This window comes from Artibeus jamaicensis, unplaced genomic scaffold, assembly GCF_021234435.1.
Source record: "Artibeus jamaicensis isolate MK-2021 breed Jamaican fruit bat unplaced genomic scaffold, CSHL_Jam_final contig_1715, whole genome shotgun sequence".
Lineage (NCBI taxonomy): Eukaryota > Metazoa > Chordata > Mammalia > Chiroptera > Phyllostomidae > Artibeus > Artibeus jamaicensis.
Genome location: NW_026521335.1, coordinates 1,433,095 through 1,449,353, shown reverse-complemented (window position 1 = coordinate 1,449,353; position 16,259 = coordinate 1,433,095). Strand labels below are relative to the sequence as shown.

At 50.4% G+C, this 16,259-nt stretch overlaps 1 protein-coding gene across 4 annotated transcripts; it reads right to left on the bottom strand.

The window, feature by feature from the left end:
- Positions 1-305: 305 nt before the first annotated feature.
- PGLYRP4 (peptidoglycan recognition protein 4) lies at positions 306-14,424 on the bottom strand. 4 transcript variants are annotated; one of them, XM_053669955.1, is made up of 9 exons: positions 14,162-14,424; positions 13,524-13,617; positions 12,535-12,642; positions 11,633-11,834; positions 10,184-10,302; positions 8,767-8,919; positions 7,246-7,444; positions 3,591-3,709; positions 306-2,549 (listed from the first exon to the last, which is right to left on the bottom strand). In XM_053669955.1, exons 2-9 carry the CDS (start codon positions 13,570-13,572, stop codon positions 2,371-2,373), a joined length of 1,128 nt encoding a protein of 375 aa, XP_053525930.1. In that variant the 5' UTR covers positions 13,573-13,617; positions 14,162-14,424; the 3' UTR covers positions 306-2,370. The 4 variants fall into 4 exon arrangements, with proteins under 4 accessions (XP_053525930.1, XP_036982271.2, XP_036982279.2 ...); XM_037126376.2 differs by having other exon boundaries at positions 14,200-14,424; XM_037126384.2 differs by having other exon boundaries at positions 12,544-12,642; positions 14,200-14,424.
- Between the last annotated feature and the right edge of the window lie 1,835 nt (positions 14,425-16,259).

Sequence of the window (16,259 nt, the reverse complement as noted above, 5' to 3'; positions counted from 1 at the left end):
AAGCAAAACAGGGTCTCTGCCCTAAGGAGCTCAGAGCCAGAAGGGGGAAGACTAGACCAGCCCACCAACAACTACCCTACAGGGCAGAGGGTGACCCTGACAGCTAAAAAAACACATTTTATTGGGCCTGCATGTTATTTTTCATTTTGGATTTCAATGAAACCAGTCATTATCATTTTAAAACCTGGAGATCAAAAAAATTTTTTAAATAAAGATGTACTGGTGTCTTAGCTCAGGCTGCCATAACAAAATATCACAAACAGAGTGACTTTGCAAAAAATATATATAAATTTATTTTTCTCATGGTTCTGGAGGCTGGTGGTCTAAGATCCAGGTACCAGCAGGGTCAGGTTCTGGTGCTAACCCTTTTCCTGGAGGTAGACAGCTGTCTTCTCACTGTGTCCTCACACAATGGGGAGAGGGACAGAGCTCCCTGATGCCCCTTCCAGTGAGAACACTAGTCCTATCATGAGGGCCGACCCTCACAACCTCATCTATGCCTCTTTTTCTTATAATAACTTAAATGATATTAAACCTTAATTGTTTTCTGTTGCTTATTTTATATCAAATTAGTTTCCCTGAACCTTTAAAGGGTTTGCTTTTGAATAGCTTTTCTAATCACATCCCTCTAGGGCTCCCTGTTCCTCATTCTTGTCCGGCAAGTGTTCAAAGATTGGTGGCTTCTATTCACAGCTGGACTCCCTTTCCTCCCTCTTATCTGAACCTTTTTTTCTTTTGTATCTCTGATCTATGACCTTAGAGTCTGTTCCAGATGCTCTCCTCTTTGAGACTTTATTCAAGATGGAACTTTGGCTGCTTTTTTGAGAATCATGGGACCCAGACTGCTCCAGGTCCCACAGATATCACCATAAACTCTGTGTTTACACACATTTGGGGAGTGTAAACCTCTCTGGTGTTAGCTGCTGGGCTGTCTAAACTTTAGGTAAGTTCATCTTGGTCATTTGAAGTCCCAGATCCACCAGGCACCCTGCTGTCTCCCTCTGCTTCCTCTTGCACAGATGCCAAAAAGGTATAGATCTATGGCAGTTGGTGGTTGGTTCCCATTCGCTCGAATTTGGGGTCTGTGAGGAGACCATCACCTAGGTGTGTTGATTTTGCTTGTGGATTTTTGTTTCTTTCGCTAACCTTGTTACTGTGTGTCTTTTTATTGGAGGCAGGGAAGTATTCAAAATCTCTGCTGGGGCTACCATCCTCCACCATGCCTGCTTTGCTGTCGATGGTGTATCTGTCAGAAACAATGCTGTGAGACACCAGGAGTGTGAATAAGGCATTCTAGAATTTCACAGCTGGTGGTGCCAGAAGCACTGTGTGCAAGGTGGCATATCCCCCTCAAGTACCTGTTCTAGGGAGGACAAGTGACTAACCCCACCACAAAGTAGTCAGCCTGCTGCAAGATTGTGGCTGGATCTCCCAGGTAGTAGTGCTAGTTGGCAACTCATCAATGGCCTCTGCTATGGGCAGGGTGGCCAGCTTGGTTTTGTGATGGGGAAATACATTGTGGTTGGGCCCAGGCATTGCCTTCATCTCTGCCACAGGGTCACTTTTTACATGGGTCCCTTGAGCAAGTACCCATGTGGTTAGTAAAATAGACTGACTGCAATCATCTTATCTACCTGATTATTATGACTCCATTCAGGAACAAATACCTTTGATGAGCATTCAAAGGGACATCAATGATCTGATTTTACTCTTGCCAGTCCATTAGTCACTGCCCACAGTAATCCATTTGCCTGGATTACAGTTTATAATCCAGGCAAATCAAGAAGCAGACATACAGCTTAAAGTGCTGCTCACTTAGAGGGGAGTATTTGGACAGGAGGAAGTGGTGGGGGTAGAGTTGAGAGAAACCGTGTGAGGATATCCCCGGAGATAGGGAAGCAGACATGTGATAGGAGAAGAGAACTAATACAGCTCTGTTCCCAATCTACTCCTTTTCATATACATTTTCCCCTTTTATTGGTTCCATCTGTTTTTCTCTTTCTTTCCTCTCCTTTCTTCCAAACTAAGAGCCGGGGGGGAAAAACCACAAATATTTCTGTCTTTCCAATAACAGATGGAAGAGCCCAGGCAGGGAGGGCTGCAGAGCCCCATGACTCTGGGTCTTCACTCAGCCCAATCCCAGTAGGCTGGGGAGGTGGGTACGAAGAGGAGAGAAAGGTAAGGACAGGGGAAGGCTGGGCCCACACTCAGTGGTCATCCCAACCCTCTAAGACAGGAGAGACATGGCAGGACTCCCTGGGGGGCGGACACGAGGTGTTGAGCCGAGGTGGAATGTGAGGACGGGATGGCTTCGAGCTTGTGGAGGAAGTTGGCAGAGCAGTCTCCAAGGGAGCAGGGATCTGCCCCCGCTCACTGTTTGAAGTGGGGCCAGGTGCTGATGATGTTGTACAAAGCCTTGCCAGGAGAGAGAGTGTTGACAATATCACTCTGTCCCACCAGCAGGTAGTCGGGAGTCAGGTACCCCTTGTCCACTGCACACTGGATCAGGGTCTGAGCTGCCTCCAGTGCTGCAGCATTGGGTGGGGTACCTGCAATACACAGACAACCCATCAGTTATAGAATTCCAGGCCACCCTACCCAGAGCAGGACACATGCCTGGATACCCGCTAACCCACACCCACCACCAAGCTAGCATACCCACTATTGCCAGCCACCCTAGACAGGCAGACAGAAAATTGAGTTAAAGCTTCAGCACCAAAGTTATTTCTGAATCAAACCAGTAGAGTGTAGAATAAAATATCCAATGACCCATTCAAAAAACCTTTATTCACTGCAAAAGTTTAGCCTGGTAGTTCTCTACTAGGGGCAATTTAGCTCCCCAGGGGATATGTAGCAATGTCTGCAGATATTTGTGGTTGTCACAACTAAAGGAAGGATGTTCCAGGCATCTGGTGGGTAGAGGCCAGGGATGCTGCCAAACACCCTGCAATGCACAGGACAGCCCCACACCAAAGAATTATCTGACCTGGAACATCAATAGTGCCAAGTTCGAGAAATTTTCCTTAGGCAAATTTGTGCTTACTGTACCCGTCCCTTGTCCAGCTCCATCTCTAGGCACATTCCTGGTCACCCTTTGTCCCAGCCAAACACCCATTTTAATATCAGCCTGAACCAGCCTGAGGGGCATGGCCTCTCCTTGCCAAGGTTCAGCAGCAGACCCCCTCCAGTCTAAACAAACTCTGGTCAAGAGACCTGAGCAATGACAATTCTCAGTGTGCATTCTGGATACAGAGACAGGGGCTTATCCGTGGCTGTGACAAGTAAGGCAAGTGTCCTCACATTCTTTCTGTGGAGTAACTTAGGAAAAATATGCTCAAAGAGTTTTCTTCTTCATCTTACATGTGCTTTGGATGTTGGGAGAGAGACATCTGATTGGGTATAAAGAAAGTAGACTTACAGTGGCCATTCTGTGTAGGGGTCACTTCTGGACAATTTAATAAAAAGTCAAATTTGAAGCTGGAAAAATCCAGCAAATGCAGCCACTGAAATGACACCTGAGTCTGCATCATTGTCCATGATGTCCTTCAAACATGATACAATGACCAATGCTGCTCAAAGCCTCCACTTACCTGAGAAGGTGCCCATGAAGGCAATGCCCAAGGCAATGTCATTGTAGCCAGGATTTCGGGAGCCTTGGACATTCCAGCCCACTCCTTCATAAATGGCACCATCTTGACCCACAAGGAAGCTAAAGGACCAAGAAGAAAGATAGAGATCAGCATGAAAGTGAGGCAGTATGGGATTGTTTCATTCATTCATTCATGTACTCATTAGACATTGACTAGCTATTAAATTCACTGATTTCAAAAAAAAGAGTCCTTGCCAGTGGCTTGCTGGTCAACCGACTTTCATAAGCAGTGGGCGGGCAGGAAGCCCTGATTTGTTTACTGATCTCTGTAGTGTAAAACTTCTACCTCAGTCGATGCAAACTACCAATGACTGAACAACTGGCTCACAAAATTCTTGAATCTTCAATAATGAGCATGCCACTACCCCAAATGGCTCTCAGGCTATAAAGAAAAAAGTGACAGCTTTCAACCCCTGCAACCTGGCCTTTCCCACACCTCGCCAATGAAACTCTTTCCCCCATGGTGACCTATGACCTCCTTAGAACTAAATACAAAGTGTATTTCTCTGATCTTCATTTTCCTGATCTCTCTGCGCATTTAACACTAAGGACCCCTCTCACTTTCTTCAAGCATCCTCTCCCCTTAGCTTCCATCGCAGTACACTCTCCTGGCAATCTTCTCTAGCGGCTCCCCCTCAAACTCCTCTGCACCTTGTCTTAATGTGCCCTTTCCTGCACATGGCAGGGTTTCCTCAGGACACTGCCCTCCACCATCTCCTCCTCTCCCTCCACACATTCTCCCAGGACTAACCCATCAACTTCCTTCACTTCAGTTGCCATCCAGGAAAGTCCACATGTCCACACCTGGACCCACGTTCTTCCCCACATGTTCCTCCTTCTGGGCTCCCCATCTTGATAAAAGGTGCCACTATGCATCCTCCCATTGGCTCCAGCCAAGTGTATGGGCATCAGCCCACCTACTTCATCCACTCATTAACTACTTGCCAACTGTGTCTTCCCAACCATTCTCTCTGGTCAATCCCTTCATCCTTGGCATAGATCACTATCTTCCACTAACCTCTTAGATTCCACCACCTCTCCATGACAGCTGCCACCCCCAGCCACATCACAATCCTGTCTTGCCAGCATTGCTGCAAAGCCCTCAGGTGCATCTTACCACCTCCAGCTTTGTCCTTCGCACTCTGTTTCAGAAGCTTTGAAGCGAGTGGCCTTTCTAATACAAATCTTAAGTCAAACCCTACTTTTAGTCTCTTGGCACAGAGCCCAAACTCCCTAGCTTACGTTACGAGATCCTTCATGGGATGGCCCTTTTTCTTCCCTAGCCTTTCCTCCCAATATACCCCCTTTGGCATCTATTTTTAACATGATAAACTTCTCTCAGCTCCTCAAAGGCATCATGGTCGAGCTGGCATCCAGGCCATTCCATAGAGTTTCTTTTCCCCCTTCCTCCTCTGACTAGCTTCCTCTCACTCCCTAGGTCCTGGCTAACACATTACTCCTCAGGGAGTACTTCTCTCACACCCATTCTCCCAGCAACCAAAGGGAAAGGGGTGGAGGTGGATGTAGAAGAGGGTAAAGGGGGGGATAAATGGTGATGGAAGGAGACTTGACTTTGGGTAGTGAACACACAATGCAACATGCAAATGATGTATTATAAAACTGTACACCTCAAACCTATATAATTTTATTAACCAATGTCACCCCAATAAATTCAATGAAAAAATTTTAAAATAACAACAAAAAAAGCAACCTAAGCAAGAGTTAAGAATGCCTCCTGTTCACACTCCATGTATTTCCTCTCATAACACTTAGGTACTCAATTAGAATTTATTTGTTTAATTATCTTTCTCCTTCACCAGAGTATTAGCTCCATGAAGGCATGTACTATACCTTGTGACACCCACAGAGCGTAGCCCACTGCCCACAGAGAGGAGGCGCCTAATCATGTCCCAGTGGATTAATTTATAGTGCATAGGTGTTTACTCTTGACCACAGACCATCTCAAGGTAAGGAAATAGCACAGTCATGCAGTTTTGATGCAGAAAACATAATAAAAGGTCATAAGCCAAGGGACAGTCAACTGCTCTCCGAAACATGAATAGGGAAAGGGAAAGGACCTCCCTCAGCCCTTATTATTTTCCAGTTTAGGATTTCAAAATTTATAGCCAATTTTCAGGTATCCACTCTAATTAAACAGAGCAATGCTGTAAATAATCCTAATAGCAAGACCTGGCAAAGCACCAAGTAGGTCCTGATAGATGATAGATGCTGGAGGAAAAGTTTCCTTCTCTCCTGGATGGGTTGCTACCCAGATGGGGAGGGGAGGAGAGGCAGTGAGCCCAGGAGCAAGCAGCAAGTGTTGGTAACTCCATCTAAGGCAGGGCACTGCATCGCTGTATGTGTTGCATCCCGCGCAGAGGTGCTGGGCTGGGGACCAGATGGGACTGAAATCCAGCTCCACTATCTAAGCCATGAATGCCTTAGAGGAAGTGCTTCTTTGGTTAATGTACAGATATGCCAACTGGGCAAGTGGTGGCACAGCCTAAAACAAGATTTTGTGTGATTGTTTCTGTTGGGATATTAGATGGCCCCTCCCACTTCCTCTAAGGCTGGGCCTCCCCATTCCCACTCTTCACCCTGTCCCTCCTGTCTCAAGTTAGTGTGATCCTATCCTGCTAGCATCCTCCAGAAACCGTATCTGTGAACTCTGAGAGCATCCTTCAAGAAGCTTCTACTTTCCCACAGGTTAGTGTTCTTTATTAAAGGTATTTTAACAACAATTTTTTTTTTAAAAAGCCCCAGCTGGTGTGTCTCAGTGGATTGAGTGCTTGCCTGCAAACCAAAGGGTCACTGGTTTGATTCCCAGTCAGGGCACATGCCTGGGTTGCAGGCCAGGTCTCCAGTAGGGGGTGCGCAAGAGGCAACCACATATAGATGTTTCTCTCCTTCTCTTTCTCCCTCCCTTTCCTTCTCTAAAAATAAATAAATAAATAAAATTTAAAAGGTATTTCTTTATCCACCCTAAAATTTTGGCAACTATGAATAAATGAGAAAAGAAAAAAATTTAATAAAAAACATCCACACTACCCCCCCCCCAAAAAAAGGATTGCAGACTATGGCATTAGAGAAATCAGAAGATATTGTGTGGGCTGCCCCCTGCCTTCAAATGTGAAAGCTATTCTACCTGAGGAGGCTGACAGCTTCCCGATGCAGAGAAATAGCATGAGTCTACGATAGGAAGACGAACCTTAGGTTGCAGCCGACTGAAGGCAGAACCTGAGCCGCTGAGTAGTAGGAGGCAATTATGAGGAAAAAGAAACAACCTTAGGTTATCCTTTCTGTAGATTTCACAATCTTGCATGCTCTAATATCTTTCAGCAGACCCTTGGCCCCCATAATGTCAACATACGACCTTGAAAAAGGACGTACATTTTGAAAACATGCTCAGGGGGAATGACTACGCCCCAGCTATACCCTAAGGCCCACCCAGGGTTGTGTGAGAAATCTCTGGTTACACATGGGGGACCTCTTGTGCAGTGGGCACTCAGGAAACATTAGTCCCCTTTCCCTTCCTTTCAAAGGTTCAGCACCTGCCCCCAGGGGACAGAACCCCACATGTCCTCAGATTCACTTACTTATACGGAATGTCACATGAGTCAAATCTGTCCACAAGAAGAGACTGCATAGTTTGGACGAGTCTGCGGCATTCCTCAGATGTGTTGCAGGTTCTCTCTGCGGTGTGGATGATGATGGCGTACTTAGCTGGGAGGGTCATCTTGGGGCAATGGGTCTCCCTGGCCTCCCAAGCAGACCGAGATACAATGTCAGGGCAAGCTGTATGGGGCCAAAAATACAGGGACATGAGGACTGATTGTGCCCATCCATGTCAACCACCTCACCAGTAAAGGCCGACGTGATCCTCTGGATCTCCCCACATCCACCACCCTCTGGGCATCCTGACCTGATCCTGACCAGAACTTGGGAGATCCCAGCAGCTCTTGGAGTGGCCTACCTGGGAACGGGTGTGTCAGCACAGAGAGGTTGGGCTCAAGAGGCAGAAACCAAAGAGCCACTGCTTCTGACCCCAAAATCAGAACCCAAAGGACAGTGGGACTGTTGATTCTGAGGGGACGTGGATCTTTGTATTCCAAGGACAGTGTATTTATTTATCTTCATGACAGTCTTGTCTGCTGGTCTGTGCATATGTGCTTGTATGAGAGAGGAAGAGAGAGAGAGAGAATGTGTAACAGGCCCCTTTGGAGAACTCACTTAAATTTTCATTTGAAAGTATGTCTTTGGGAGTCACTTGTAATCTCTAAAATTGTTCATCAATGTAGGCAATTATTAATATTGATAGATGGTATAAACCCAAAGGAAAAGATCAAATTTATTCAGAGATTTAATATAACAGAGATAAACATTTTAAAACTTCATTAAGTCCAATAAAAGGTTGAAAGTGCTTATTAACTATGGAGAATGAGCCCTCCATAGCTGACTGGTTCTGATGTTGCTGCTTATTGAACTTGAAATTGACTTTTTATCTACCTTTTATTACCTGAGTGATGTGAAACTCCCCCTCTAAAATGAACAGAAGGGGAGACTCGAGCACTCAGCCTGCTGGTGCTGTTCCAGGGTTTGCACCCAGAGACGTGTGTTTGTGCCGAGTGTCCGTGTCAGATGCCTACCCTCTCCATGGTTTTCTTTTTTCCCTCCACAGCACTTTTCACCAACTGACGCCCCAAATTCTTTCTTGTTTATTTGTTAATTGGCTTTCTCTACCCTCTAGGTTGAAACTTCATGAAAATGAAACTGCTTCTGTGTGTTTTGTGGCTTGGTGCATCTTCAGTGACTAGCAGGTGCTCAGTAAAGAACTGCTGAATGGTTGAAGGAATGAATGTATCATTGAAGGAATGAGCACGTGTATCACACCAGGCCCGATGCCATGGCCCCAACATTCCAGAAATCTGAGGGGCAAAGCGGTGACCTGGAGGTCCCTGCTGAAGGTTTGCCTGCAGTAAAGTTTCAGACAGTTGGGTGACCGGTTGTTTATCAGCAGGAATCCAATGAAAGCCTGAAGGAAAAGATCACCCCTGGTGGCCATTTGAAACTAGTGGGGGTGAGTCTGGAGGGAGGCCCAGAAGGGTTGAAAGTCTTACCTTTCTTGGGACTCCCCTTCTGCAAAGGGACCAGGCAGTTCTCGCCTTTCACAAGAAATGGCTGAACGTACATGGGTGACAAGTGGCCCTTCCGGACAGCATAGGCCACCAGGTTCTCCATGGCTGACAGGGCAGCAGGGCTGGGACTGTGGCCTGCAAGAGAGTGACCTGTGAGAAACCTCAGCCCAGCCTGAGTCGAGGGGCTGTGGGGAAAGTACAAGGTGCCCCACCAGTTTCTGCATGGCTATGGGAGGGGAAGAAAGGGGAACAGACTCATTTCCAGGTCAGAAGTCTGGAAGTCAAGGGTCTGGCTGGACAGAGCTCTAGGTGGCCCAAGATAAAGACCTTTCCCATGAACTGCCAAGACTTCATCCATCCTCTCTCTGTCCCTGGACGAGCTGAAGGCAGTGCCATGCTCAGGAAAGCCCAGCTGGCTGGGTCAGGGTTTCCTATCAGCAGGAGCCCTTCTGGGCAGGTGCCAGCCTCTTTACCTGCATTAACAGCTTTAATCCTCACCTGAAGCCTCAGAACTGGCTGCTATTTTTAACCCCACTCTTCACAAAAAGGAACTTGAGGCTCCAAACAGTGGCTCAAGATCCCATCGCTAACAAGATGACAACAAGTGATCACCAAAATATACCAGGCTGAACAGAGTCTGGCATGCCGGGACCACTGTGGAGCCGGAAAAGGAAGACGGGAGCTTGTGTTCTGACCCCTTTCCTCGCAGCTGAGTCACCTGGGGTCATTCACCTCTCTGAAACTCAGGCTGCACCTTGGATAATAGTGAACATGAGACTTATCTGGACTATCACTAAGGGTGTTGGGAGGGGACAGTGAGAAACTGGATGTGCAAGAACTGCGTTAACAGTCAAAGGTGCACAAATCCCATGGAATGGTCCTGGAGGTTGTGTATTAGGGCATGGGGGCTGGGGGAACAGCAAGACCAGGAGGAAGTGGAAGGGATTCAGGGGATCAGAGGCCACTAAGTGGTTTCTAAAAATTGTACGGAAAACCTTGGAGTAAGAGAGCTGGGAAGAGGAGGCGTCTGTCAGGAAATGGGGAAGCATGGCCTGGTGCTACAAAAGTGTTAGGGTTAGAGAGGAAGGTGTGACTGTCATTGACACAGAAGTGAAAGCTGAGGCCCAGATCCTTCCTGGACGGGAGCAGGAGGAGAGCAAGGCTGCAGACAGAAGGTTGGACACCTCCTCGTGAGAGGCCAGAGGAAGAGGACCTGCTCTGGAGAAGGCAGCCAGGCCAGGAGGAGGACCACCAGCATGTCCTGCCACAGAAGTCAAGAGGAGGAGAAGTCCAGGAGAGAGTGGGTCATCGAGGAAGTGTGAGAGGGAGGAGAAGACACCTGAGTGTTGAGACAGAAGCAGAGAACTCTTTGGAGAAGGGCAGCTGGGATGACTGTTACCTTCCTTTGTGCCGAAGAAGACAAAACCCAGGGAGATGTTGTTATAGCCCTGTGTGTGCACGCCTTGCATGCCCCAGCCGACACCTTCATACACCCTGCCATCGTCTCCAACCAGGAAGCTGTGAAGCATGGAAGCATGGTCTCAGAGGTTGGCTCTGTGGCACATCCTTGCAGAGAAACCATCTACCCAGCCTCCGAAGAAGGAGGGCTGGGGCCATGGCCACTAAAGGAAATTTGCATGGACTCGTCCCCGACAATGGCTAGGAGAAGTCATTTACACTCGTCCTTACAACTCAGGAGGACCCACTCCCATGCTCCCCACCCCACCCCACCCCCTTGTTCAGACACCTGGGGTTCGTCATACTCAGTGGGAGAAAATATCTGGAGCTAACACAGACCCAAACACACCACATGAGGATGCTTCTTGGTCCCCATGTTTCCTCTCCTCCTTCCTCCAAAATGTATGTTCTCTGTGCATTCTCCACACAGGATGCCCATGTGATTTCTCCCTGCCAGGGTTCTGTCTTACAAAGACTTCCCAGGACACAGGGAATGTGGACACAGATGGTTTATCTGGGAAGAGATCCCAGAAGCCAGATTGAGGGAGCAAGGAGGAGATGGAAGGAAGGACCCCAACAAAGTGTGGGAGTCGGGCTGGCTTCACAGTGGCCACCTGAGGCTCAGTCCCCTCCACCCCTGACATGTGACCTTACCAGGAACCGTGTACATGCACCTTAGAATTGTCCTCAGAAGGGCTGGGAGCTGAGGAAATCACCCACCACCCCTGCCCTGCAGGGGTGCATTACTCGCTGCCCTTCACCGTGCAGGACTTGGGTGAAGAGAGATGCACTGGCTGCTCCAGATATAAAACCAGCGCCATGCACAAGAAACTGCCCTCAACTAGCAGAAGTCAGAGGCCATGTACCGTTGGCCCCCACTCAAGTCTGCTAGAATGACCAGTAGGGTAAGAGACTGCCTCACTAAGGTGAAAGCCCCATACATGTGGTGTAGTGGAACACACAAGGGGTAGAGACAGTTCTGGGCCACACTGGGCTCCAACTGTCACACAGCTGTGCGACTTTGAGGAATCAACCTCCCTACCTCGGTCCCCTCGCCCACAGCACAGAGATGGCAACACTTGCCCTACCAACCTCACCCGCTGTCGGGAGCAAGTCGCTCCTGTGCATGGAGGTCACTCATAACCTGCAATGTGCTGTGTGCACTCGGTTTGGAGGCGTTAGAAAGTACCCTCATTACTTAACCTTCCTTGCTTCCTTTTAGAAGATCTCTGAGTCGAGAGCCACATAGAAATTCAGAGGATTTGAAAGTTTATAGGGTTTTTTTAAATCTTTTACTCATTATAAACCAGATATAACCTCAACCTAGTAAGTCAGGAAGTGAGAGGAGTAAAGAGCATCTTTGATCCCGAGCCTCTGCCCAGTCGCTTACTTGTAGGCCACGTCACACCAGCTGTTCTTGTGCACGTGATGGGCCTGCAGCTCCCGCACCCTCTGACTGCAGGTGGTCTGGTCGTGACACTCCAGTCCGGGCAGGTGGTGTGTGACGAGGAAACCCACCGGCATCGTCAGTGGGGAGTTACAGCCAACAGCTCCTGCCCCCCACTCCTTACGAGAGACCATGGTGGAGACATCTGTGGGGGGAACCGTAGGAGGGGGTGTGACTCAGCACACCTTGCCCCATCATTGCCACATCAGCCCTCCCAGGTCAGGGGTGCCATCAGGGGCTGTGTCTGCCCCATCTCGGCGGAGGCGCCTAGGAAGAGACCTTCAGCGGCAGGCACGCCCTCCTCTTCTCACCTGCACACCCCATGTCACCTCTATTCACCCTCAATGCAGAGTCTGCTCCTGTACAGAGAAGCCTGGATGCTTTGCTCCCCATCCCAGGTAGCACCCTCCCTGCTGTGCCCCTGGAGGCACCTGCTTCCCACCGCTCACCCTGGGGAAAGTCTTGAGCAGCCTCTGGGCCTCACGTGCACAAATGCCCGCTGTGCACACTGTGCTCTCCAAGCGTTTTCTCTGTGACTCTGACTGAGTCTTTTGTCCTGACTGAGCACTCCCTGAGGGGGCTATATTTTCTCCTCAGCCTGGGGGCTCCCTCCAGGCAGGACCTGGTAGGCAGGACCCTGCTGCAGTGCAGACCTGGCCTCTCCCCTTCCTGGTTCCTATCCCTTCCTGGCACCACTGCACCCCCCAGGGGCCAAAGCAATCTGTGCAGGTGGTTTGCCGGTGCCCTTCTCTGTGCCTCAGCCCCACTGCCCCCACCCATCTCAGCCTCTGTGCTGATCTCAGAGACATCTGGTCACATGAGGAACCCCAATGCCAGCCGCTCACCATACAGACCCAGTCTGCCTTTGCCAGTGAGCTGGGAGATGTTGCCAAACAGATCCTGGAGCCTCTCTGACAAGTTCTTGACTTGTGTTTTATCCCAGGAAGAATCACCTGCAAAGGAACATTCCGTTTCGCCTGGGTCCTCAAGAGGCCCAGTATCAGCCACCTCGGCACACAGGTTCAGGCTCCTCCAGGCTCCCTCTGCCTCCCCAGACCCCATCCGCTCCAGGAACCCCTCTGGGCTGACCAGAGGACCACCTCCAACAGAAGCACTAGTGCTGTTTTCTCCAACACCAGCTCCGGGTAATCCCCCAGGAAGCTGTTACATGCACAGGCAAGGGCAGGGAGTAGGAAACATACCCTTTCCTCAAGAGATACATCTACACACACAGCTGGAAAACAAAACAGCTGGAAATGTGTCCAGGCACTTCAAAGCCACAGTGTCCTCCCCCGTGTGAATTTTACCCAAGGGAAGCGATGGGGGGACTAAGTGGAAGAATAACCTGCAGGAACCAAGACGGTCCCTGGGGGCCTGGTTCTGGGGGCATTTTCGATGCCCTTGCTCCTGTGTGAGGGACCGTGGGGATGGGCATCCCTACCCCAGGGACTTTCTCTCACTGACAAGCATGAACCCCAGTCACAGGTTAGCCTCCTGGTTAACATAACAAATAGAATCACTGCTCCCAGCGGCAAAGTTCTTCCTCTGAATTACAATATCTCAAATCATCCTCATAAGAAGTTTAGGAGACCATAACATTATCTCAATTTTCAGGTGGTAAAATTAAGGTTTAAAGAGCTGAATAACTTGTTTAAAACCATTGCCAGAGGCAGGGCGAGGATTTGAACCCAGGTCTAGAGATTCCAAGTTCTGGGGCTCTCGATGAAAAGCTGGTCTTTCTCCATATGGGAGAGCCAGCATTTAAAGAAACCTGTAATGAGACTTTAAGATGATCTCCCTCAGTTTCTCTCTGATTCATTGATGGAGCACTTACCCCAGGCCCCGAGACCCAGCGTGGAGAAGACAAGAAGCCACGGCAGCATCCTCACGCGGTCCAGGGACACTGGCAGGGAGAGTGGATGGCGGCCCTGGCAGAGGTGCAGACAGTTGACCTGACCTTGCTCACTCCTCCGACCAGCGACCAGCGCCTCCCGCTGCGGGGCACCCCATCCGCTCCCACCAACCATGGGCCTCCTGAGGGCCAGCACCCAGGCAGACTTCTCGAGGTCCCCAGGAAAGGTAAGCTGCTCACTGAATAGGTAAACACCCTCATCCTGTTACCCTGGGCAACTCCATTTCACTGAGGCCCTACTATGTACAGGGCCTGTGTGGATACTTGCACATGCAGTCTTGTCTAATCCTCACACAAACCCTGCAATGCAGGATTACCGACCCCCATTCTTATAGAAGAGAGCCGTAAGACCCAGGAATACGAGAACCAAGAAATCCAAACGCACATGCGTGGGCCTAGAGCAGAGACCTTCCCAGCTGGGGAGGGGGGAGGGATGAAGGCAGTGGAACAGTCCCAGTTCTGGGGCAGAGGAAATCTGATCTTAGCTCTCCATCGAGTGGAATCCAGTCCCTTCTTTGAGAGAAGGCTTCCCAAGAAAAACCATTCACACTCAGAAATACCTGGGGATCCCGGGCAGGTCAGGGTACAGGCAGCTCACCCCTCATTGGCTGGCAGCTCCTCCCTTTCAGACTTGGCTTCGGCCCTGCCCTCCTTGGCCAGCAGCTCCCTCCTCTGGCCTTCACTCTCCCAGCACTAGAGGGCACTCTTTCCCAGGAATGAAGCCTCCGGCTCTGGCTTCTCACAGAGGAGGAAAGCGGGATCCCTAATAAAAGTTGGAGAGAAGGGCAGAGTTCTGAGGCTCTGAGCCTGCTCCCTCCACAGCACCAAGGGGAACTTGGTGAAACCAGACTCGGGTTGAGAGCAGGGACCCGCCCCGTGAATAAGCTCAGGTGCCTCCTCCCTGGGAAAGGACAAGATTGCCCAAGAGCCATGAGCTCCTTCCTCATCCCAGACCTCAGGAAGCCTGGCCGAAATGGGGTGCCCGTGGGACCTGGGAGTCGCGTCCCACAACTGGGAACTTCCTGTCCTGGAGACAGATCTTCACCAGGAGTGTGAAGGCTGTGGGTGGAAGCCCCTCGCCAGCACCCTGCCCCATGGGAAACTAAGTGGGGGCCGGGGGGAGAGGTGTCCAGGGTGGCAGCAAAGGAACAGAAAGGTGTATTCCAGGAGGCAACTGCTATGCCCAGATCTGACCCTGTAGCCTACATGCCCATCATCCCCCCTCCTGCCACACCCACCTTCAGCACCCACAGTCACCACTCAGGGAGCCTCCTACAAACCGAGACTGGCATGCCCCTCCCCCACCCCAGCTCAAGGCCATTACACTCATCACCTAACTGGTCCCACGGGGTGCAGTCTGTCTCACAGGGCCCTTGAGTCCTCACAGAGGAAACTCCACATGACGCTCTCCATGGGTCAATAGGACATATATCTCCACTGGGACCCACCGGGGGCTCCCACCTTCTGGGGGTGGGACAGCTGCTGAGACTGCGGACAGGACCCTTCTGAGGGAACACTCCAATCCAGAAAAGATGCCCTTATCAGGACTGCAGTCCCACCCTCAGGCCCGGCGGCCCCGGGGTCTCAGGGGTCTCCGGGGTCTTTGAAAGCACACTGGCCTCCTCCAGTGTTCTCCCCAGCAGGCCCAGGCTGGAAAGAAAGGCCAGAGGGCGCCTGTTCAGGAGAGCAGGGGGTTACTAGTCCTCGGGCAAGGGTGCAGGTGGGGACAGGCCTGGAGCCAGAGGTGAAGGAGACGAAGAGCTAGCCTGGGGCCCAAGCTGCAGAGACCCCGTCGTCTCACAGACATTGGTTAGTTGCTGTCTTGCCTGCCTTAGCTTTCTCCCAGTCCTGACTAGCATTAAAACTCACACTGAGCAGGCCTGTGGGCTCCCCTCCCTGACATCAAGTTAGGGAATTAAGGAGACTGGTTCCACTCTGCAGAAGGGCTTGGGGAACAGGAAGCCTGAGGAGAGGCTGGGTGGCAGAGGAGAGGCTGGCGCTGCCTAAGAGAGAAGAGGGAGCTGGTAGAGCAACAAAATCTCGGGGACTGATAGACAAAGGGGCTCTCTGAAGCAAATGCCTACGGTGACCCCGGGCATCAGGAGGGAGGAGGAGTGCCGTGTGGTTCTTTGCCTTAGGATTAAAACCCTAACAGGACCTGCCAATTTCTGAGGTCCCCTCCCCATCCCCTCTCACCTCTCTCAGAAAGAGTGGCTCCTTTCCCCACCTGGGCCCAAGGTACACCTTCAGCCTGGCCTCTTCCAGACGCCTCTGTGAACAGGGGTGACTACTCAGGCCTCGAAGCCCTTCTTCTGCACAGAATTCATCTTAAATTGTAATAGTGTAATTGTAAACCCCCGGTGATGGCAACTCCCAAGGCCATCTCCTTCCCAGTGCCTGACGGAGCAGAGCACGCTTCAAAGGTGTGGAAAGAAGGAGGCAAAAAGAAAAGCAAGCCAGCACGCAGTGTGCTCCACGTGATCGTGGCCAATAGCAGTGGCTCTCAAAGACAGGACCAAAGACAGGTCCTGGACAAAATCCAAAGACAGGATTTTGGGGAAATACGGGGTCCCCAAAATCTTGCAGGGTCTCCATGAGGTCAAAACTATTTCCAGAATAACGTATCACTCCCTGATAACATGAAAACAACAGGACGTG